The sequence below is a fragment of the Semicossyphus pulcher genome, unplaced genomic scaffold (assembly GCF_022749685.1).
Source record: "Semicossyphus pulcher isolate SPU_LCO1_2020_fin unplaced genomic scaffold, fSemPul1.0.p SCAF_15, whole genome shotgun sequence".
Taxonomy (NCBI): domain Eukaryota; kingdom Metazoa; phylum Chordata; class Actinopteri; order Labriformes; family Labridae; genus Semicossyphus; species Semicossyphus pulcher.
In genome coordinates this window covers 13,180,098-13,203,120 of record NW_027211659.1, presented here as the reverse complement: position 1 = coordinate 13,203,120, position 23,023 = coordinate 13,180,098, and the positions used below count along the sequence as shown (strand labels likewise).

At 42.0% G+C, this 23,023-nt stretch overlaps 1 protein-coding gene across 1 annotated transcript in view; it reads left to right on the top strand.

Annotated features, from left to right (window-relative positions):
• The window catches only part of myo3b (myosin IIIB), a 66,796-nt gene that overhangs the window by 37,749 nt on the left and 6,024 nt on the right, over positions 1 to 23,023 (top strand). The window contains exons 26-36 of the mRNA XM_069663164.1: positions 1,034 to 1,111; positions 2,800 to 3,005; positions 6,513 to 6,624; positions 6,766 to 6,928; positions 7,324 to 7,404; positions 8,806 to 8,929; positions 10,227 to 10,281; positions 11,182 to 11,305; positions 21,539 to 21,639; positions 22,017 to 22,063; positions 22,412 to 22,565. Coding sequence (XP_069519265.1) covers positions 1,034 to 1,111; positions 2,800 to 3,005; positions 6,513 to 6,624; positions 6,766 to 6,928; positions 7,324 to 7,404; positions 8,806 to 8,929; positions 10,227 to 10,281; positions 11,182 to 11,305; positions 21,539 to 21,639; positions 22,017 to 22,063; positions 22,412 to 22,544 — 1,224 coding nt within the window. The 3' untranslated portion in view covers positions 22,545 to 22,565. The remainder of the gene's footprint in view (positions 1 to 1,033; positions 1,112 to 2,799; positions 3,006 to 6,512; positions 6,625 to 6,765; positions 6,929 to 7,323; positions 7,405 to 8,805; positions 8,930 to 10,226; positions 10,282 to 11,181; positions 11,306 to 21,538; positions 21,640 to 22,016; positions 22,064 to 22,411; positions 22,566 to 23,023) is intronic.

The following is a 23,023-nucleotide window of genomic DNA, read 5'->3' as shown; positions in this document are numbered from 1 at the left end:
CAGAAAATACATTGAAAATCTGCTGATCAGCTTTGAAACTTGACCTGTTTTTCCACTAACTCTGAATCATGTGCAGCTTCCAAACATCAATCACAGTCTGGCTTTTGGAAAATGTAAATGATTTCTTTTGAACAATTTTTTCACGCAGCCTCACAATTTCTAATGTAAACAAAAGCTTTGTGCTGTATCTTTTTAGATTATAGAAATACTCAATGAGGGGCTAAAATAACTGGAAACAATCTGCTCTACTTTCTTGAACGTCCCCTCAGCACCTACTCGCTTATTCTCCAACAAGAGAGGCCGTCTTAATGACAACTCAGTGTGATTGATGTAATATGTATGTCGTCATGTTCTCAATCAGAGTTTGGAAAAGTTGACAGAAACTCTTAGAAAAAGTTGGACCAGATTAAAGTTGTGCGACGTTGTTAGAAAAGTGTTTCTAGATACCGTTTGTGCTTCTTTGTGATCTCAGTCGAACTAGCAAAGTGTCAAAGCGCCCGATTCCCTTCATGTAACTCAGAAAACAGTTGTCGTACCTTTCTATCTCCGCTCTAGGATGAAATAAAATTTTAAGATATGCACTTTGCTTGGTAGACTTACTATAAAATATCCATTGCATCATTAATTTTGATGAAGCCATGAACCACGAGGGCCATTAGAAAGCTTATATTGTGTCCTCGTTAATCCGTCGTCTTCGGGATGACTGTCTGCTCGGTGACGGCTAGTCTCATTACTCAGAATGCTCTGCAATTTTCCCATGCCCCTCAGCAGTGCAGAATTATTCTCTAGATTGTTAGTTTTAAGTGTTTATGGGGCTAGGTTTTACAGACGGCACAGTTAGTACAGCTGTGTATCCCCAACTGGCCCATTTAGACGAAGGAGACCTGCTGGAAAAACACCTTTATCTCTCACAGTCGGCAGGTTGCACATAAACTGCATCTCATTTCAATCTGCTGCCTGCGCAGTGAGTCACCTGGCCTGATTCTGGCCTGTTTGTCCATGCAGTGTGTTCACTCATTGTTTTTGTGTTCAGGTGGACACCATGGAGATGATGCGTCACCCAGGAGAAACCACCAGCATGAGGAGACAGACTGTAGCGTCCTACTTCCGTGTAGGTGTTTCTCTTTCATGCTGCTGTTGAACATGTGATGTACTCCTCTGGGAAATCATGATGGTGTCGCTGCAAAAATCTGTTCCACAATTTAAAAAAAATGTACCAATGAAGTCTTGAAAGAAAGCAAAAAAAAAGACACAAAACAAAATCTCTAAACTAGCCCATAGATATTGATGGTGTAGCTTGAATCATACGTCTCAATTAAAGGTGTTACAACTCTTTATATTACAACTTACGTACATATTTAATTCCTATACCACTCTGGGAAATATATGAAAGAAAGTGCTCACACACTCTGCTTGGAAATGCCTAAAACATAGTATGGGCAGTAGGATCAGTGGAGTTAAAGCCAGCAGACCACCACACATTGAGCATAGTTTCAGCTCGTCACAAACCTCTGTGAGAGAAGCATCTAGAAGGATCCACTTCAAACCCAGATGTAAGAAAATATGTTAAAAAAAACAGGTTGTGCTCTGAAACAGCCAAATTTTGCCAGAGTTTGTCAGAGCATTTATGTAAATCAAATCGTAGTATTAGTAAGTCATACAAATTTAATTTACTTTAACCTGCTGTATACATGTACTGAAACAACTAAAACCGTTAAAAAATTAGCTAAAATCCACATCAGAAATCATCTTAAACACATGAATCATTCCCTCTAGAGGTGTACACATATATGATTTGATTAAAAGATTTGACACAGTAAATTCAGCGTAATCTAAATTTCCATCAGTGCAACAACAACATAACCCTCATGTTTCTCTCAGTTTCTGTTCATAAAAAGAAACTATTTGCGCTCATTGGTAATTAAATCTTGAATTCTACTTTGCTTTCTCAATTTCAGTTTGCTTTTCATTAAACACAGCACTTCCTGTAGACATTTATCACTGTTTAATAAAAAGGAAAAGATTTAAGGCTTTTAATAGGAAACATACTAAATATGTGATGAGTTTGCTTTTACAGACAATAGCAGTAACATCATATCATAACAAAGCAACAAGGAACTTTCTCAGTACGTACAAGTCTCTCAAGTTAAGTCCTTCTCAGGTAAAGCAATGTCTCTTCAGTAGAGTTAACTTGAGAATTAACAGTAGTTCCAACACCAAACAGGAGACACACAAAGTAAGCAAGCTGGTGCAGAGCGTAAAGCAGCTAGAGAGCTAAATATTAGCATCAGGGGTTGGTAGAGACCAAAACGGAGCCAAAAGGAGAGTTTAATATTGAACTTTAATTCTCCAGGTGGTCGGAAACTCTTCTCCAAATGAATGACAGTGTTGGTCCATGTCTGCTAGATCTGTTATAATGTAACAGTCTGCACATTTGCCATAAGAACTTAATACAGTGATGATAAAACAAACACTTACTTTATTTTTAAACGCAATTTTTAAACATTACCACAACTGATGATAAAGAATAACAGAAAAAATACTGTTGCTTTATTTTTTTTATTCCTTGTTAACTCATGATTTATATCTTTTACATAAAATAGTCTGTCAGAACCTGTTGGGACTGATATATTCTGATAACTTTCCAGCTTGTCTGCTGTTATCAAAGACACACATTTAGAATCCTCAAGAGGAAGTGCAAATAGTTAAAAACAACTGATTGTGTGACTTCATATGATAACTGTTTTTCCCTCCTCATCTCTGCCCACTCTTTATTGTCGTCCCATTGTGTGTCTGCAGTTCTCCCTGATGGACCTGCTGTCTAAGATGGTGGTGGGTAAGCCCCACTTCGTGCGCTGCATTAAACCAAACGACGACAGGCAGGCGCTGCGCTTCTGCAAGGAGAGGGTGATGGTGCAGCTGCGCTACACGGGAATCCTGGAGACGGTGAACATCCGCCGGCAAGGCTACTCCCACCGCATCCTGTTTGAAGAGTTTGTCAACAGGTGAGAGAGGCGTCCAGACAGGCAGCACCTACACACACACAAGCTGATCGTCAACACAACCCCAGAGACGGAGCTGAACAGGAGAGCCGTGCTCTGCATCACACAAAAACACGCGTTCTTTAATTAGATAGGGGTACGAGTTAAGCAGAGCAAGAGGCTGACTAATTGGCAGTCATTAGTGATAGTGCAAGAGTAAATCCTACAGCTCTCTTAACAGGGTGGATGCTCCGCTCTGCAAAATATGGACACAATTCAAACAGGGAGGAACTGTGATTATAAGGGGTGATGCATTTTAATGTATTTATAAAGAGTTTGTTCTTCAACTCAGTGACCTGGAAAAGCTCAGATGTGTGTCCCATCGGAATTACATTAAAGCAAAATTAAAACAAGATTTCATCATTAGCAGGACTTTACGTAAGGGTGTTTTTGTTTTTCAAAATGTGGGACAGGATAACATAAATGTTAATAAGTGTTACACGCTCCTGTTCAAATGTCGAGCAGCAAATCTACAAAGCGCACACCTTCACATCCCCAGCTCTGTTAGGAAAACACACACTTAGACGAGTCTGTGGGAAAATACAGGGAAACTTATGTTTGATCAGTTTTCCTTTGAAAAATATTCCAGCCACCTCTAATGTGGAGGATTTAATATGATATAAAATTTAATTAAATTGGGCTTGTGGCCTGTGGGAAGGAAAGCTTCTGAGATGGCTGGTTAGTCTCACTGCTTCAGGGAAGCTTTAAAATTTTTGTGACCTAAAACTTTGAATGACCACATGCTCCCTGAATGTCCTAGTTTTAAAGAGTGTTCAATTATTGGAAGATGAGTCTACTGTTTACTCCGCAAGCACCTGTGCATGAGTGTGTGAATGAGAGGGTGTATGAGCTCTTCAGACTACTTTTAAACCTCACTACTGAATCCATATCATCCTACCTAAGCCAGGCAGAAGTCATACAGACAGACCCGACCGGCTAAACTGCACCTTTAGTGAAAACTGATTTAAATTTGTGCTCTCATATCAAAGGCTCGTCTGATGTTGCCAAGCAGTGCTTTGTATTTACCATCAAAGAAATAACAGGTATCAACAGGAATTAGAATGAAAGGCTGTAGACCGAGGCGGGGAGGCAAGTTCAAAGAAGTTTTTCTTCTTCTTGTTGTTCTTCTTTTTTGACCAACTCCAGAACACAAGAGATGAACCAGCCGTTTTGGAGCCTTGATGTCCCTGAGCAAACAGTTAGAGCCATTTTGGTCCTATGCTGGTATTTTGTAAACTACAACAAGAGGATCAGTGGACGGATCCAGACAATGTGAGCGATAAACATGCAGTGGAGCTGATGAACACTGATAGGGCCGGGCTGATGGGCATTTTCTGTGGCCACTGAAATAAGAGACGATGATTCATTCAAAAGAGCTCCCAACAAAGGGCCTCTGTTGACGACTCATGTCTCAGTCAGGCTCATTTTTCTGCTCTGAGTGAGCAGGCAACTTTCCAGCTGTGGGGATGCTTCCAGTAGATGTGAGGGGAAAGTTGTCATCATTTTTTATCTATATAGCACCAAATCACAACAAAAGTTATCTTATGACACTTTACAAATTGAGGTCCAGACCTATGTAATATAATTTACAGAGACCCAACAATCATCCACCAATGAGCATGCATTTGGACTTTGTGACGGACAGCCATCTGCCGTGACCAGCTGGGCCAAGAAAGTGGGAAAGATGAAAGAGTTAAATTGCATTAATGTTGGCGGTGACGGAAGAGTAGGATTTTTTTTTTTAATTCATTTTTCGATTGAGGTATCAAAACAAAATACTTCTAGGTTCTGATACTTCACTGTCCAGTTATCCTAAATTTCACAGTTAGCACTAATTCGCACAAATATGTGGTGTTTGTCTTTTAAATGTAGAAGTGTTGATTGTGAGTGAGCTCATATTTTCACAACTGTTATTTTACATCTTAAAAAAAAATAAAGAACAAAAAAGTATTTTGACATTATTTGAAATAAATAATGTTATTGCTTTGAGTTGGATGATGAGATCAGTACCACTCCCGAGGAAGCAACTGACAGTGGGGGACTTATTTACCTTTTTAGTTTTTAATCACTTTTAAACAAACAACAATGTATAACATGTTAATTACTGAGATTTTGAGGTGCGACTAGTTGTTTTTTTGTTACTTTTAGACGGAGCCAGGCTATCTGTTTCCCCTGTTCCCTGCCTTATGGTGAATGGACTGCACTTACTGTATACAGCACTTTTTCTTTTCCTCCAACCACTTAAATCCCGTCATGACACACTCTTCACATTCTCACACGCCTTCAGGAGCAGTGTCCTGCCCATAGACTGTATAAAAAGATGGACAACATGACAGCTCCTTAAAAGGAAAGCCAAAACATTTGAGCGCCCCCTGCTGACTGGCTGCAGCAGAGGTCATATAGCCCGCCTCCTCCATGTTAACAGATGGGACATGAGTAAAACTATAAAATCAAAATACACGGCAAATAAATGTTTCTCAAACATGGTTTCTGTCATTATAGTTAGTTCTTATCATGCTGATTTATGTCCAAGTGTTCATTTTTCTGACAAAATTATTTTTAATTAGTTATTTGATGCTGTAAAAAGGATGATTGACAGCTCTGTTGACATATCCGGCTCCTGCAGCCGATCTATTCCGGATTAGCAGAGTAGAGGAGGAACAACGAGAGGAGACGTAACTAAAACAGTCACTACAGTCATTGAAGTTTCCATATCTGTGAACGTCTGCTTCAGACCAACACAAGAAGCTGTTCTGCTGTTTAATACGCCGGCGTGCGGGATGCTGTTTTTTTTCTCGGTAATTTAAGTGTGTTTTAGCAGAAGTGGCTAAAGCTGCTCCCCCTGCCGATCTCTGGCTCCAGATGACGTCACCATCGCAAGATGGCAGCACCTATCATGGGAGATATTTTGGCATCAATTCCGCATAATGAAAGCAGATGGAGACACGTTGTACCTATACAGTCATTGGTCTTGCCCAAAGACACCTTAACATGTAGATAGCAGAAGTAGGTGATAAAACTGCCAGTATTCCAATTGAGAGACCCACTATGCCACTGAGCCACTGCCACCCTAGTCTAAGGTAATAGGTGGTTAAATCGGCGGCCATATAGAGAAACTGTAGTCCTTAATACGGCGGCCCCGGGTTCAACTCCCGCCCCCGGCCCTTTGCCGCTTGTCATCCCCACTCTCTTCCCCTGTCTCTGACACTATTCACTCTCCTCTCTCAGTAAAGGCATGAAAGGCCAAAAAATAAAATAAAATAATAATAAAAAATAACACTTATAAAGCCATTCTTAACTATAATTTTCAAAAATGTAATTTTTGATGAGTTTTGCAAAGCTTTAAACTCAAGCTTGCAAAGCATCAAACTAAATATCGAGTACAAAACTTTTGCTACAACTCGACTGTGCTCTTGAAGTGCTGAACTATATAAGAAAAAATCTTTAACAGTTTTACCCTGTCTCTTGTAGATATTACTACCTTGCATTTCGTGCTCACAAGATGCCTGAGAGGAGCAAAGAAAATGCTGTTATAATCCTGAAGCGGGCCAAACTGGAAGGCTGGGTGCTGGGGACCACTAAGGTAATATGAAACAATAAAGAAATCAGTGTTTTTTGTTCAATAGGTATCACATGTGCCAACAATTAATGTATAAAACATTTTCCAAACTATCCAATTCTATAAAAAAGTGGTTATTCTAACCTGGGCTGAACATCCTGTCAGGTCTTTCTCAGGTACTACCACGTGGAGCAGCTGAACCTGCTGCTGAGGGAGGTGATAGCTCGGGTGGTGGTGATGCAGGCTTACACTAAAGGCTGGCTGGGCGCCCGGCGGTACCGAAAAGAGAAGGAGAAGAGAAACCGCGGAGCCATCATCATCCAGTCAGGTACGCTCGTATCAGTTCAACAGTGGACAGAGGAAAGAAGCTTCAGTCCATAACATCCAAATATACTTGAAAATGTAGATGTAATTATGAAACAGGTGCGAATTTGATGTGAATCTGACCTCCTGTTTCTTAATGACCTCCAGTCTATTATGTGCGGGCGAGTCTTGATAAAAGAGATGAGTTTGATAACCACAGCTTGACCTACGAGGGTTAAGAGCAATGCTTCACAGCAGACAATAAAACCACAGAGAGTTCAAAGGGATCCATCCCTCTGCCACCTGGTTTAGCAGTGTTTTGAAGTGGGATCTTGTGTAGTATGTGCAGTCTATTTTGTTTCACAGAGGCAGGTCAGCAATCTCTCTCTCACACACACACTGTCTGTTCTCTCTCTCTAGCCTGGAGGGGCCATGTTGCTCGGCAGAACCTCAAGCAAATAAAAAAGGAGCGGGAAGAGGCCGCAGTTCGCATTCAGTCAGGTAAAGAAACGTTAACATTTTTCCTCTGAAGTTAGATATTCAAGTGCCGACCGCTGGAATTCCTCATGTCGCCCCGTGTCCGGTGGAAATACGCGCCACTTTTTTCCCCTCATTTTCAAAAGGGGAAGAAATAAAGGCCTGAAAACCTTCCATCTTTGTGAAACACCTTTTTGATCTCAATGAGTGGCCTCCGAAACAGTAATAATTAATTAATAATGCATAAAGAAAAGCTTTTGAAAGTTTGGGCAGCATTTGGTCCCCATGTTTCAGAAGAACAGTGCATACTGAGATCCTTTTTTTCCTTTCATCTCTTTCCCAGTAAAGGCAAGAGAGGGGCTTATCCCTTCTGTTTCCTCACGACTTCCTCTCTCAAATTCCTGGCCTATTACACAGCTCTCACATACCAGAAACAAGATGCCTTTTTATACTGTCAACCTTTTCATCTGAAATGTAAATTAATTCTTACTCAGTGTGCCTTGACGAAGATCAAAGTGGGCACATTAACCTTCCCGGGCCCCCCCCCCCCCCCCCCCCTCCTCCCCCTCCTCTTTGGAGCCTCTCACTGGAGGACAAGGGAGGGTGCCAAAAGGGGCAGGAGAGAGGAGGGCAGGGGGAGGAGATTTGGCATTGTTTCCCCCGGCTCTCCTAAGGGCTGCCCTCATCTGGCACATGGAGCATCTCAGTCGCCTGCACACCTTGTGTAAATGTCCTCCATTAAAACCCTTGTAAATAACGCTGCAGAATGGGTAAACATGGTTTCGGCGTGAGGAAAGCCTCTCTGTCGCTGCTGTCTTTCTTTTTCTAGAAGTGTGTTTGTGTGTGGCCGCTGGGGTTCAGGAAGGAGGGAGGTGGGGGGGTCTGAACCTGACATAAGTGGGGCCTCAGCCCCCCGGCGGAGCACTCCAGCACATTCACATTGTGTGTTCTCTGCAGCTTATAGCCTTTGAGGTGGGCTGCATTTGCATTCTGAAAATAAACAGATGCCTTTCAAATGTATGAGCCTGGTGGCTTCTCAGATCTCAGCAGGGCCTGGGGGACATGCTCACCATCGATCAGATTAGACCATGCAAAATAGAACCATGGCTCAACAATGTACTTGAGCTTTCTTTTCCTGCGCATATAATTTTACAAGAAAAACACAATGCCGGTCGATGGAGGAAGTCAGCGGGCTGCGTTTACCGTCCATCTGAGCCCAGTATGTCTCAATAATCACACAGTGTTTCCCCACTCCTCATACTGATGCTAAACACATTTCACTTCCTCCTACAAATTAAGTGTTATTAATACAAGGCTGCTTCAGTGCTTTCATAGGTTGTTGTAAATCGTGTTCATTGGAACCATAACTACCTCTCTGGACTATATTGTTGTTTAAATGTACATGGTTTTCTGTCCATGCGAGAGCATGTCTGACACTCTCATCCTGCGCAGCTTACAGAGGCCATCGGGTGCGTCGGGACCGCAGACCCCAGAGGCACAGATGTCACCCTGAGGCGGGAGGAAAGACCACCAAGGAGGAACATACGGGGTGAGCTTTGACATCTCTTGTCCTTCAGGGTTCGGGACTATTTTTCCACGGTTAGATTTTTGTTATTTCTTTATTGGTTTCATCTTCTTCTAATATGACCTAAAAATGAGACCAAGGTTAGAGAGTGCCTCTGGAGCAAAAGGTCCTGCATACCCATCACTCACATTGAGCCCTGCTGGACGGTGTTGTCTCGCCCAGTTATGTTCTGTTGTTTCAAGCAGGAGAGAAAGCTCCTCCCTACGCACCACCTCTTTGAGTTTTTATAAACGTAATAAATATCTTTCCACCAAGATACCACACTTGTCTGACCACAAATGGGGCTGGGCGCTGCACTGGTCTCCAGATGTACGAGCTGCAGACTTTGTGTTTATTCAGCATATGGGCCGGCCGGTCATTAAGAAAGTATGCGCTTAGCAGGAGAGCAGCCACCGAGTGAACAGCAACACACGTGGTGTGCATGACGGCTTTTAGCTCCTTTTTTTTTTAGCTTCTCTCTGCACCACAACTCACACTTTATAATGTAAGTTTAAAACACACAGACTAAAAAATGGTGTTTATGTGCGGCAGGTTAGGAAAAGGACACAACATAATTATGATAATAACATTGCCTGTCAGTGCACATATTCCTCACGGGGTGATAAGATCTCAAAAGTCTTGGGTGACTTTTGGTCAAAGCCGTGCGTCTCTCTCCAGACTCCAACTCCAAAATACTAGATTTACACATCTGAAAATGTTATGCTTGTTGTATACTCGAACCGAGCGCAGCCTCATCTGGGATTTTTCTCTCCGTGTTTACAATCATATTCCTTGGTGAGAAAAACTTCAAACCTCCACTTAACAATTCTGTTTAATCAGCGTTGGAATCTCTCCATATAGATTTATTTTGACATGATCTGGCCCATTTTCCTCCTGTAAAATCTATGTTCTCACCTACATGCTGTTCTTTTCCCTTTTGATATCACTCCTCTCTCTGCCACGCATGAATGCTGGGTTTGCGTCCAAACAGCACGAGCCTCCAGTTGCATCACGAAAATCCGAGCTGGATGAGATTTTTGTTTTTCTACACTCAGAAGCATGAGTGCAGCTGGCATGCAGCACTGGGTTAGCAGATGTTGTCTCTTTTGGTGTTTGTTTCTTTTAATAATGCAGAAGAAAAAGATCACAAAGAACAATATCTTCTTCCTGCTCTGCACAAGTGGAATGATCATAAAGCACAGCTGTTTATACCATTAAACAGTAGCTCTATTAATATGTAGTAACAAATATGTTTATGTTCATATGCTTTTTACTTTCACAGGTCTCACATCCCAAACAGCAGAGACGCACATGCGGATCACATACACAGAGGAAATGTAAGTAACAGAATATCAATGAGCATTTTCTAATGCCTGACTTTAGACGTGTATGCAAAACGCTGCTCCTCCACAAAGCAGCTTTAACCCAGATTATTCTTTGGGATTTTTTCTGAGTCCTTGAGACAAAAGAGTTCTCTTGCTCCAACCTCCATCTCAGCGGAGAAGACAGGGTGGTACGGGAACGAGAGAATCAAAAGGCTGGAAATTCACGGCTGAGAATAAATGCTCGCTCTTCCCTGAGGTGATTTGTCTTTGCGCTCCTCTTTCTACAGATGTTAGACCCCTTTTTTAGTAAAGACCTGAGGTTCTTTGGTAGCACTTTGATATCCTGCTCGGATTCAATATGTGAAATAGAAGAGCCACTCCGTGACTTGGAGCACATCACAGTCTTTGAAGTCTGATCCAATTTTTGCTGCTCACCATTTGATGTTGAAAGGATGAAATGAGGAAAATGTACAGTTTTTGCCAGTAACTCTGCTGAGCATATGTAAGATTAAAAAAGCAAAATCCTTTGGAGGATGTACTTAGAAATGTTAAGCAGATTAATACTTTCCTATAGCTCTTTTATTCAAAGATAAAATTAAATATGAGAGGAAGTCTGTATGAGCTGTTTTTCACCCTCACAATTAAGTCAGTGTGCTGCTGTTTGCTAGGAGGTAGGGCTAGCAAAGGGGGATATGCAATTGCATTAGCATTTGATTAACATTGCAAAGCACATTAATGGGTTTGAGTTATATGAGTGCCAAATTGTAAATTGTAAATAAATGAATACAGCGTCTACATGACTAAATTGAAAAAAACACACATTACGGGGCTTGCTTTAACTTGTGTCTATTTATCCGCTGCTTTCATTGACATTGCTCTTCTGGGTGTGTTTTTTACGCCTCCTCTTTCAAGGTTGGCCCCGACAGCCGAGACAGACAACTGAAAGACATCAAGAGAGACAAAGGCAGAGCAGAAGACAGTGTAACGAAGCCTTGCAGGGAGACAGCTAGACTGCGAGACATGCAGTGTAAACAAGGTAAGCCCGAGCACAGAGCTGGCGGGTGCAGGTAATTACACAAAGAGACAGCAGAAATCCCGCTTTAATGGATAAAGTGCCATTTTTAATACGGGGCCCCTTTCAACCTTTCATCCCAGCCAATCCTCTGCTGCCATTCTTCGTTGACAGCAAAAAGAGAGGAGCATTATGGGTGATCATTTCTGAGGTATTTTAATAACCCAGGTCAGCTCATCATAAACGTCTCGTGGCAAGTGGGGGGGCTTTTTTCGAAGTGGCATGAGCACTTCAAAGCTTTCGTTCTCCCGCACGGCGAGCCCTTCACTAAGGATCTCATCAATGACTCTAATAGACCTGCACAGTAACGGTGACAAGAAAATACACAAACCCTGATTTGTTGAACATATGTTTGGTTTGCTTTTTGCCCCAGGCGATGAATTACATTAATTCCTGCTGCCTGGAAGGCTGAGTGGGTGGCTGTGCAGGGGGCCTCTGATTACGGCCGTCACCGCCGAGGTAGCCTGGGTAATGGGGGCTCGGCCCTTCATTAATGTTATTAGAGGGGTATGAGGTAGGAGACGGAGGTGAAATAGCGTTTAGCGGCGCGGCTGAGAGATTACGGGGATTAGACATGATAATGTAACACAGACAGGGCTCTCCAGCGAGCCCGGGATTAGTGTCAGCACGCCACAGCAGGTCTGGGTTAGATAGCGGCTAATTCGGTAATGCTGCATACAGGTGACCCCCCGCTCCCAGGCATCACTGCTGCTGAAGGGAGGCAGAGTTTGATGAATTTATAATGTCAGAGTGATTATGGAGGAATCGTTGCAGTGAATGCCAGTGTGAGGGCATTTTGCTCAGATGTATGTTTTGTTTCCTGAAGCTTCCAGTCATTGTTTAACACACAATATTAGCAGAATTACTTCAGTGCTTTTTCATTTCTTTCTAGTTTGAAACCTGGCGACATAATATGTTGTGTAAAAGTCACATTCCTTTGCACTAATGATCCCTACTGGCTTAAATTGAGTTTAAATTATTTGATTACAACAACATCAAAGTAGAGCTTTTGAAGCATGACCCCGAGGACAATCATCTACTTTGTCTTGTATCACCTAATGCACTCATCCCCAAATCAAGGCTTGTGACCCCTTCAGCCATGTCTACCTAGAACCCTTATTGACAGGTTGTGACCTCACTGTGGAAAAGCAGCTGTGAACTCAGATTGTTCAATTTAAAGGATTTTCAAAGCATGTGTTTTTCTTTAAGATTTGATCATTTGATCATAACAGACACAAGTCTGTGTTCTTAAGTACTTTCTGTAAGTAGGTGAAGGGAAATGCAAACGTTTTTTGACAGAAATAAATTTGTTTTAACTTTTTTGAAAACAGTGTCAGTAGCCCTTTTTACACTGCCAGTTCAATGCGGGATTATTACGCCTCTGTTACGTTTCGTCTTCTATGTAAAACGCACAGAGGCGGAACAGTGGGGCGAAGTCGCTCCGCCTCTGAGCCGGCATCGGAGGTAGTAACAGAGGCGAAATGGCGTCAGTGTAAACAGCGGAGCCGGCAGGGCAAAATAGCGCCGTGTGTGTTACACCTTCAAAAACGCTGTAAAAAGGGTTAATGTCTTAAAACAAGGAAGAGCACAATTGCTGATCTAGTATGAAGAAAAGTCTTAAACTTGTAACAGTGGAAAAAAGTTGATTTATTGTTTATGTATCAGAACAGCATAAGGTTTTACTGACTCATATAACAAGCAAAAGTTTCTTTGTAAGAAGGGTAGTTTGCTTTGATCATTTATGTTTTAGTTAATTTCATTCAAACCTCTTTTTGTTGTAAGGTTAATTTCTGTTCAGACTTAATTACCCGTAGGAACATGAACATTGTTTAAACGATATTTCAGTTTATTCTTTTAAAAAAGATCCTAATCCGCCATGGGCTGTACGATTGCTTTTTGTATTTTTATGATTGAGCACACAGACTTTCAGGTATTCACCGTCACTGCCTCGTTTCCCCGCTCTGCTTGTGGCTCCGACTTCTTTCAGGAAACCCCATTTGAATATGCTGAGGGAGGCCACGGTGGCTCAGGCACCCAGGGCACACTTTGATCCCCGCAGATCTGAGGGCCTTTTTTTTTTTTCATCTCGAGGTTGAGCGAGTCGTAGAAGCCTTGCCCTGCCAGATGTTTGGAGACCGTGCTCCTTCCTGCGTCTCATCCTGCTGTCGCCTCTGGTGATCGCGTCGCTTTCTCTCCGGGCTGCGGCTCGACCTGGAGTGTTTCAGGACACCAGTGGAGAAAAAAAAAAACAGAAAATTAGCCGTGGAAATCAAATTACCCCACCCCTCCAGACACTCGCGCACACTCTACACCCTGCTCCCATTAATGCCAAAACGCCGGGGCATGACCTGGAACCCCTCAATGGGTTTGACGGACGTTGGGTCTTTTCTAAGTGATTTAACAAAGCCGAGAGTTGCAAGTGACGTGCTTAGCCTGGTTTTTCTTTCATGTATGAAACAAGGCAGACCAGGGGGTGAGATGATGTGGGTAAATGTCTGTTTTAGTGCATATCTGACACCGGGCTAGCTAAATACCCCCCCTCTTTAGCCATAAACCCCAAATGTTGCATTTTATGGTGCAAAGAGAGCATTAAAGCACTTTGTACTCCAGGCGCTCTCAGATATCTGCAGCTCCAACCTTTGATTTCCCGTGTTTGTGAGTGAAAAAGTTACACATACACAGCGTACTCGTATAAGCTGCACATTCAAAACGATGCCACCTCTCGTCACCTGTCTCCCAATCCTGAATATTAACACAACATGTTTGGAAATGAGTCACAGAGGCGTGCGCGGAAAGAAAGCCTTTGCTAGCAAGCGGCAGATATGATCAGAGTGCTGCTTATGCTCCTCAGCGTGGTAAACAGGATGGTGCTGAGGATCAGTCAGAGCTGACTTTATGGTTTATGAAAGCTGAGCTACTTATGTTAACAGGCTTTTTGAAGATTATAGTTGTGGTAAACATACATGTCAAGAGAGAGACAGTGATAAAGTGGAGCCACAACACAGAGAGCAATTACCACCGCGCCTTGGAAGATAGTTAACCTGCTCGTTTGAAGGATGAGAGAGGAGAGAAATGAAAACGGTGCGAAGAAAAGTTCACGTTGACTTATTGGTTCTAGTTATGTCCCCTCAGTGCATAACACGGTGTAGTCAATAAGAATTGATTTTGTTTGTGGCCCTGAGCTCTCTCTGCGCTTTACAGCTGCAGCTGGAGGAGCTCAACGGGAACGTGGACTCCGTTTTACCCACACTGAGGTCAAACCCACCCTCAGCAGAACGTCTCACTTTCGCTCCCTCCCTCAGCTCTTAAACGTCTTCCCACATGTCCTCCCACGAGGTTTGCCGCCACCAGGTGCTGCTCCTCAACCCACAAGCACCACCACCACCACAACCAACAAAGTAGCAGCCACATCACCATATCCACACGCATCTGCCCGACAAACGATCCAACCCTCTCCATGTTCTCGAGACAAATACGCTCCCACCCTCTCGCTGTCTCTCTGCCTTCTGATTGATCTGTCTGTCTCCACGTATCGCAGCGTCTCAAGCGGATGCCTTCAGTTTTAGGCAAATTACAGGCTCGACGTAGCGGCAGCAGAGATTTGGAAGGGATAGGAAAGACTCAACTTAACGGAAGGAGTTGCCTCTGTCTGACGCTACCTACGTAATCCTCTTAATGTCAGTGGGAGTAGTTAACAGGATGTACTTCCAAACTACTCATCATCACAATTCCAACAGAATAATCTCCTCAGACATAAAATCAAGGTGGAAAAGCATACTCCAACTTCTCTGTGATTTTGCACATGTAGACTGACTCATTTGATGTTCTTTAACAAAGTTTTTCAAACACAAAACCTTATTAGTTTGTTATTTTCTTACATATTTTAATTGTATAAAACTACTCGGGATTCCACAAAGCTTAATATCACTCATTTACATATTTAATCTATTTTTGGCCTGGTTTCCTTGACATCTGTGTCTCCCTCCTTACTTCTTACTTGTTACTCATCCTGCTAGGTCACAGTTATAAATTACCTGTGTTATATCTCTGACAAATGATGGACTTCTACAAAGTTCAGTGTGTTTTTTCCTTCACGCAAACATCTCTTAAGGAGTCAAAGTTCCAAATCTGCTGTCAGGGGAAATGATTGATTTCAGTGTGAAAAATTGGTTGTAAGTAACAACATCCTCTGCAGGCATTAGTGAAAACAGATGCAGGAACTACTCTTTTTCAGCATTATCTGCAGGACATGACCAATTTTGGCTTATAATTCAAAGCACATGACTTGCTTTTTGAGTATGATGTCCAAAATGACGAGAGCGGTAATAAATCTCAGAAAAGTTCTGGAAATCCTCTTCAGCTTCAGATATCTGTTTGGAGTCTTTGTTTGCAACCGAGGACTAATGTCTGTGTTAATGTGCACGCATGCATGCATGTGTGTGTGTGTGCACGAGACCGTCTGCATGTGTCTGTGTTTATGCAGCCGCGTGTGTGTGTGTGTGTGTGAGAAGAGGCGGTTGTGAGGTAAAGAGAGGGGTCTGGGTTGCACATGCCTCATTTAGACATCAAAGGCCCCTGCTGATGATTTTTCCTTATAATCCATGCCTTTTGGTGCCTCTGCTCCCTCCATCTGAATAAACAAAGCCCGAGTGGTTCTCTGTGGTCTGGGAAAAGTCAGGTGATCGCAGCACGTGATTTGGGAAGTAAATCGATACATCTTTAATTTATTCCACTAAAAATCCCTTTTAGCAGCTCTTTTATGTTGTTTTCTGAGCAGCACTCTGATTTTCAAGGGATTTCAAAGCGGTATTTAGAGATGTAATGCGAGTCATCTGCTGCTCTTTGAAAATGAAAGAAATACCTATCTCCAAAAGAATTCCAGCCCTTTTTATCTCAAGAAGCAAACATGTACAATATGTAAGTCTCTCACCAAGAGGAGCAAACTCGGCTTGGCTCCCTTTTGATACGGAGAAATCAATATTGTATGAATTGCGCTGCCTCTGTATTCCCAGTCGACCATTATGCCTCCCCACCCCAAACAGCAGACATTACCCACGATCATTTAGCAAACCCCCGGTGTGAGCCACTGTCTGACCCCTTCCCAGCTCTGCCTGCCCATGTCCGAGCCGCACTCCCACACCAGAAGCCAGTTTGGCAGCCTCCTGGCCTGTAATATATCTGCAGGAGCAGCATTCCTCTGGGGCTGGCCTGGATCAAATGGCAGTGATTTCCCAAACAGAGGCACAGAGATGGGAGGCCTGACCCATCCTCTGATCTGCTACACGCTCTAATCGCTGCAGGTCAAAGTGGATAAATGGTGATGCTCAGCCCCCGTGTGTCATGTTTTGGGCTCCAGATCTGAAGCTGCAGATTCAGCGGCTGTGCTATCTCAGGAAAACATGAGATTTTCCCAACCAATATTGAAATGTTAATTTAAAATGCATTATTTCCTATCAACTTTGTATTTGTAGTATATATAGCATTTAATAAACCAAGCAGCATTACAATATAATCTCATGTCTACACTAATACAAACAGCTAAAATAAAGCATTAGAAGAAACCTCCATCGTGCTTTTGTCCACTTTGTAAAAGAGTCTACGGTCATGAGAGGCTCACTCAGGCTTTAGTTTTTTGCCGTTAGCTTAATGCTAACATCAGTATGCTAACAGGCTAACAGCAACAATGCTACCATTCTGATGTTTAGCTGCTATAATGTCTGCCATGTTCACAAATGTAGCTTTGTGTGTTAGCATGCTAATATTTGCTAATTAGCGCTAAAAACAAGGCGTGGATGATTGGAATGTTTTGTTTTGCCAACCAAGATATTAAAAAATCCATCAATGCTGGTGGAGAAATTTTAGCATGCACCAAAGTGGAGATAGATGTCGCTGACTAAATTGGAGGGCATGGCTACTAGCATGACTAAGACTGATGTAGTGTAGCATAACAAACAGAAAGGATATTGATCTGGAAACAGCAAAAACGTTCAATGTTTTCCACCTCATTTATCCGTTCACTACTCCCTAATAGCTTTCTAGGGTTTAGTTTGTAGAGGTCTATATCGCAAGCTAACAAAATGCTTTCAGACACGGCAAATTAAGTAGCCTACTCACGTAGTATATAGTGTTCTGTTAATGTCGTACGTTTTTTTCACAATGCATTATGGGTAACTACATTGACTACAGTATTTCTCACTACCCATTCAGACAGCATTAAGAGAGTGGACTGTATAAAGAGTAGTGAGTTGTTTCGACCTTCTGTCTTGCATTTTGGCCAACTCACAGAATTTATATAATTATCTGTAGCTGAGTAAATTAACCAGAGGCAGGTGTTTTTATAACAGGTGGAATCAGTAGTGGCCAGGTTTAAGTTTCCCTTACTGAAGTTTTCAGACAGGGTTGGTTTGGATTTAAAGTACAACACTTGCAATTAGTAAATTGCTCCCTTTCCAATCGCCATTTTGGTATTAAAACCAAAGTGTTCCCTACAACAGATCTTGTTTTTAGCCACAGTAGAGCATCTAAAGCAAATATAAGCTGTGTCCCAATTCAGAGGCTGAATCCTTCGAAGGACGTATTTGAAGGCCGATTGTGTACAGCAGCGCATCAAAGGCTGTCCTTTAGGTGCGGCTGACTATTGCGGAAGGATCCATCGGATGCATCCTTCATGGCCCAATGTATCCCAAGATTCATTGTGCGCCAATTCAAATGAGATGGTGGTTTTTGGTTTCAACTCAGTCGAATAGCTAGCAATACAAATGTTAAAAAAACAGACAGAAATTATCTTTAATAATAGGTTATGTTACGTGCGATAGTTGTGATAGCTAGTTAGCCTGCTAGCTACCTATTGCTAGGCAACAGTAGCGGCATTTGGTGACTCAAGGTTAAGGGTGGGAACAGCTGGTGACGCAAACAGGATATCCTCTGTAGGCCAGACCATCTCATTTCAGTTCGGCCTTAGCGGTCTCCTCAGGCTACGAGTGACTCATCATTCGTAGCCCGCATCCTTCGAAGGATGCAGCCCCTGAATTGAGACACAGCTATAGTCTCTTTAATGGCTGCTCTGAATGCAGCCACTTCAACTTTCTTTTTCTACTTGTGGAGTTGCTATTTTGTGAGATAACAAAAGCACATAATCTTTCTTTGCAGTCTATTTTAGATATGATTCAGTTTTTTTTAACTCCGTTCAAGGACGTTAGGATTCATTATGTGTGATTGAGTGCTTTGAAGCTATTTCAGGGGAATAAAACATTTGCTTTTCCATTTTGTGCATCATTAGCAGAACACTGTCCTACATACAGACATTGTTTAAGTAATATTTAGGGTGGAAATATCTCCTCCTCACTACAACATGTCCTTTTCTTTGTCAAAGCTAAGCAGCAGCATTGTACCATTTTAATGACATATTCAAACTAAAGTGCTTCTGATGCAGCTAAAGCTACTTAGCACAGCTTTTTTATTCACAGTTATATTCCTCAGTACATGAGATCCATCCAAATATCCTTAATATAATCAGGGGTGACAAGGCATCACAGTGGACGGTTTGCACCTCTGAGGCACAGAGAGATAAGATTCACGGTAAAAGTTGGCTAATATCTCAGACCTGACAGGAACTTTCTGGGCATTTACAAAGTGTGACTTTAGTAAACCTGTGCTGGTTTGAATAACATCAAGAAAGCCGAGGAAAGATGGAGGGGTGGAAAGAGGGTGGGGGTGGAGGGGGGGCCTTGCTCTTTGATGTATAGGATTGAGATGTGATGAGGTCTGTTCAAAGTGAGTACAAAGTAGTGTTAAGATGGAAAAAGCAAATGCAGCTTTAGTCAGGGTAGAGAAGCCGAGGTAGCAAGAGATGATGAAGAAATGTCCTGTCTCACCCCAAACGTAGGCAAAGAAGATGAAACGTTATCTGACATTAAATATAGATGCTTCCTTGTAAAGGTGTCTCGGCTTAAAACCCACTTTGAAAACCTGTAAATTTTGAAACCTCGAGTGTGCTTTAGCAGGAGAATATAATAAGCCTTCTCATTGTCTTATGTTTGAATATTCAGGTAATAATCACATATCTCGTTATCCTTATTAAATTATTAGTAACGTTTTTATTTTCTGTGGTGCGATGAATAATTAATCCTGTTTTGAAAAATCATGAAAACATCTTTACTGTCTGCCAAAGATTCTGTCATCTGCTGGAAAAAAACAGCAGAAGAAGAAGTCACTGAATGGGCGGGAATGTGAATGTGAAAATGACTTCTTATTATGTTTAAAACATTTGCCATGGTTCAGATTTATGTCAGTAGTTTAGGCAGTTAGACGGAGGGTTAACATGTACATCTAGAGTCCTGTAGATCAGCTGAGTCATATAGGATTTTTATAAGGTTTTTTTTCAAGTGTGAATCGTGCAAATGTACTTTTTATAGGAAGGCTAATGGTAGCCATTTTACTTAAAATGGTAATGTCATTGCTACACATAACTATAGATTTTGGGAAATACCCTTTTTACATCGTTGTGAAGAGTTTGATAAGAAGATGGATACCACTCCCATGCATGTACACTAAAAATTAGCCTAGAGTGAGCAGCTGTTTAGCTTAGCTTAGCATAAAGCCTCGAAACTGGTGGAACAGCTTGTCTAAAAACAAACAACCAATGGCAGCACAGTTAAAGTTCAATATTTAAGTAATTTAATCAACACATAAACTAAAGTGTAAAATGACAAGTTTTACTGGGTTACAAAACTGAAGTATAATGTGTTAATATGTTAGCATAATGCTGTTTTTGTAATGTTTCCCACATTCCAGTTTTTATGCTAAGCTACGTCCACCTTCTGCTAGATCTTTTGACAGAGCCAGGTTTGCTGTTTTACATGCGTTTCTGTCTTTATGCTAAGCTAAGTTAACCTGCTGCTAGATCTTTGGACATAGGCAGGCTAGCTGTTTTACCCGCGTTCCAGTCTTTATGCTAAGCTAAGTTAACCTGCTGCTAGATCTTTGGACAGAGCCAGGTTTGCTGTTTTACATGCGTTTCTGTCTTTATGCTAAGCTAAGTAAACCTGCTGCTAGATCTTTGGACAGAGCCAGGTTAGCTGTTTAACCCACGTTCCAGTCTTTATGCTAAGCTAAGTTAACCTGCTGCTAGATTTTTGGACAGAGCCAGGTTAGCTGTTTTACATGCGTTTCTGTCCTTATGCTAAGCTAAGTTAACCTGCTGCTAGATCTTTGGACAGAGCCAGGTTAGCTATTTCACGCATGTTCCAGTCTTTATGCTAAGCTAAGTTAACCTGCTGCTAGATCTTTGGACAGAGCCAGGCTAGCTGTTTTACACCAGTTCCAGTCTTTATGCTAAGCTAAGTTAACCTGCTGCTAGATCTTTGGATAGAGCCAGGCTAGCTGTTTTACACCAGTTCCAGTCTTTATGCTAAGCTAAGTTAACCTGCTGCTAGCTGTATCATTATATTTCAATAACTTATAACATAAATGTGTTGATCTTATTTTAAATTATACCTATAGTTCAGATCTGTTAAGTGGTTATTCTCTACTAATTTGTTGTAGGCTAATTTCAATTGAAGAACGCCAGAACCAACACTGTAACTCTGATGTTGTTTATTAGCACATGATTAGTTCCAAACAACAATGTTCATTATGTATAAATATATAATCTTCTTGTCACCAAAACAACTAAAACAACCACTCTGAACAACTCTCTACAACCTCCTTCATTAAACTCTGCAACAGGAAACAAGCTTAAACTAACTACTTCTTCAATTACAGGATACATTAACATATAGCTCCTTCCTGAGACAAATGTTCAATGTACTGAAAATAAATGCTCTTTATCCACTCTATTTGTAGTGCATTCTCTCACCTATTGTTTAAGTATTATTACCTTACCTTATTACCTACCATTGCAGCAGTAGTGCTGTAGTCTGCTGTGCACCTGTGAGGAGATATAATTAGATCTGCTTTATGTGGCAGAGTTGATGTAATGTTTAACTGTTATTGAGTCAGCTTATTAATGAAATTACATAATCTTAAACCAAAGTAAATCTTTAACGTTTCTGCCACTTTGTCACACGAGGGTACAGATTTCAGCAAAGTCGAGGGCAGAATCTGTTTGCAGCCGCCGTCATCGGCGTCAGTATCGTGTCGCTGCTTGTTGTTGTTTTGCTCGGTTGGATCACTGCCCCGGTTTTTCCTCTGTTGCAGGTCCAGTGATGAAGCTGCAGCAGAGAACTCCTCGCCGGCGGGGCCAGCAGCCCAAGCTGCTCAACAGCCCCGAAGACAGCCTGTACTACAACCAGCTAAATGTGAGTTCAAAGTGCCGATAAAGGCCTTTGTCTGACTTTGGTTCCACATGATAATACAATTAAACCTACCTGTGCCAGACCCTGGAGCCCCACCCCCACGCTTCTCTGCCTCTTGTCTTGAACATGTGCTTATGCTCTTTATCTGTTGCTTTCATGTCAGGATGTCTGCCTTCACGGTGAATAATTGATGTGGTTTATCAAAGCTGAGCAAGATGCATGCTTCATCAGACTCACTTGAGCCCTTTGATCAGAAAAAATTATGCTGTGACTTCTGATATTATCAGCATCTGCTCGCATTCAACACAAAATCACTTTGAATTAAAAATTAATGACTCTCTGCTCATCTTTTGACTGTGTGCTCTTGGCCCTTTCCTCAGAGAACTCTGGATTACCAGGGGAGCAAGAGGAAGCCGAGAAAACTTGGGTAAATAACTGCTTTCCTACTTACAGCCGCTCTAAACAGAGCAGGCCCTTTGTGGAATAGGAGAATCCAGAAATGGAGTTGTTTTCTTACAATGTAAATGGAGAGCTGAAAATAACAGGCTTTTTATGAGCGCTTGCTCTGCGTCATTAGAGTGGGGGGTTACATATAAAGGCTTTGTCAGCATGCTAATTTTAATTGTTGAAGGTCTGACTTGTATTTGTTCTATAAATGACATCCTGTTTTAAATCAGAAAGCTTTCCTGTATGTGCAAATATTTTTCTTTTATTTTGAAAATCTTCTCTATCCCAGTTACTTCTCACCACTCCTGGTTTTTCTCTCCCATCCCAGTCAAATCAAAGTTCTGGATGGAGAGGACGAGTACTACAAATTACTGTCAACTGTGGACTCCATCCCTGAGGAGGAGTACGCGACCAACCCCCCTCCCACCCTTTCTAGCGGGCCTCTCGTCAGTCAGAGCTGAGCCTTACAACCATGTCAACCGGTAAGACAGACGCAGCAGACATGTAGACAGACACTCCAAAGAACATGCTCCGTGTTGGATGTGCTGTGGTATGTGGAGCGAGTAGCAGCAGTGCAGAATAAGCGACCTGAACAGGCGATGCCCTCGGCTGTTAATCCAGAGTGGATGGAAAGCGTTAGCAGGAAAGATTTGCCGTGTTTTTTTACAGCATTTTTAGCAATATTGCTTGATTAAAGTTTGGCAAGAAGGAGGGCTACATATGTTGCTTCAATGGTGCCTCTCAACATGTCGAAAACATCGCAAATAATTTTTTGTTTTTGTCATTTTTCCAGACGCTTAAATCCACTTAATATTCAGCTCACAAACTGCTGTCAAATGGTACAGATGTTGCATCAATAAATAAATAAATCACAATACACGCACCACAAAGAACACATCATCATGTGGTGCACTGGGCGGGGAGGTTTCAGTAATATAAA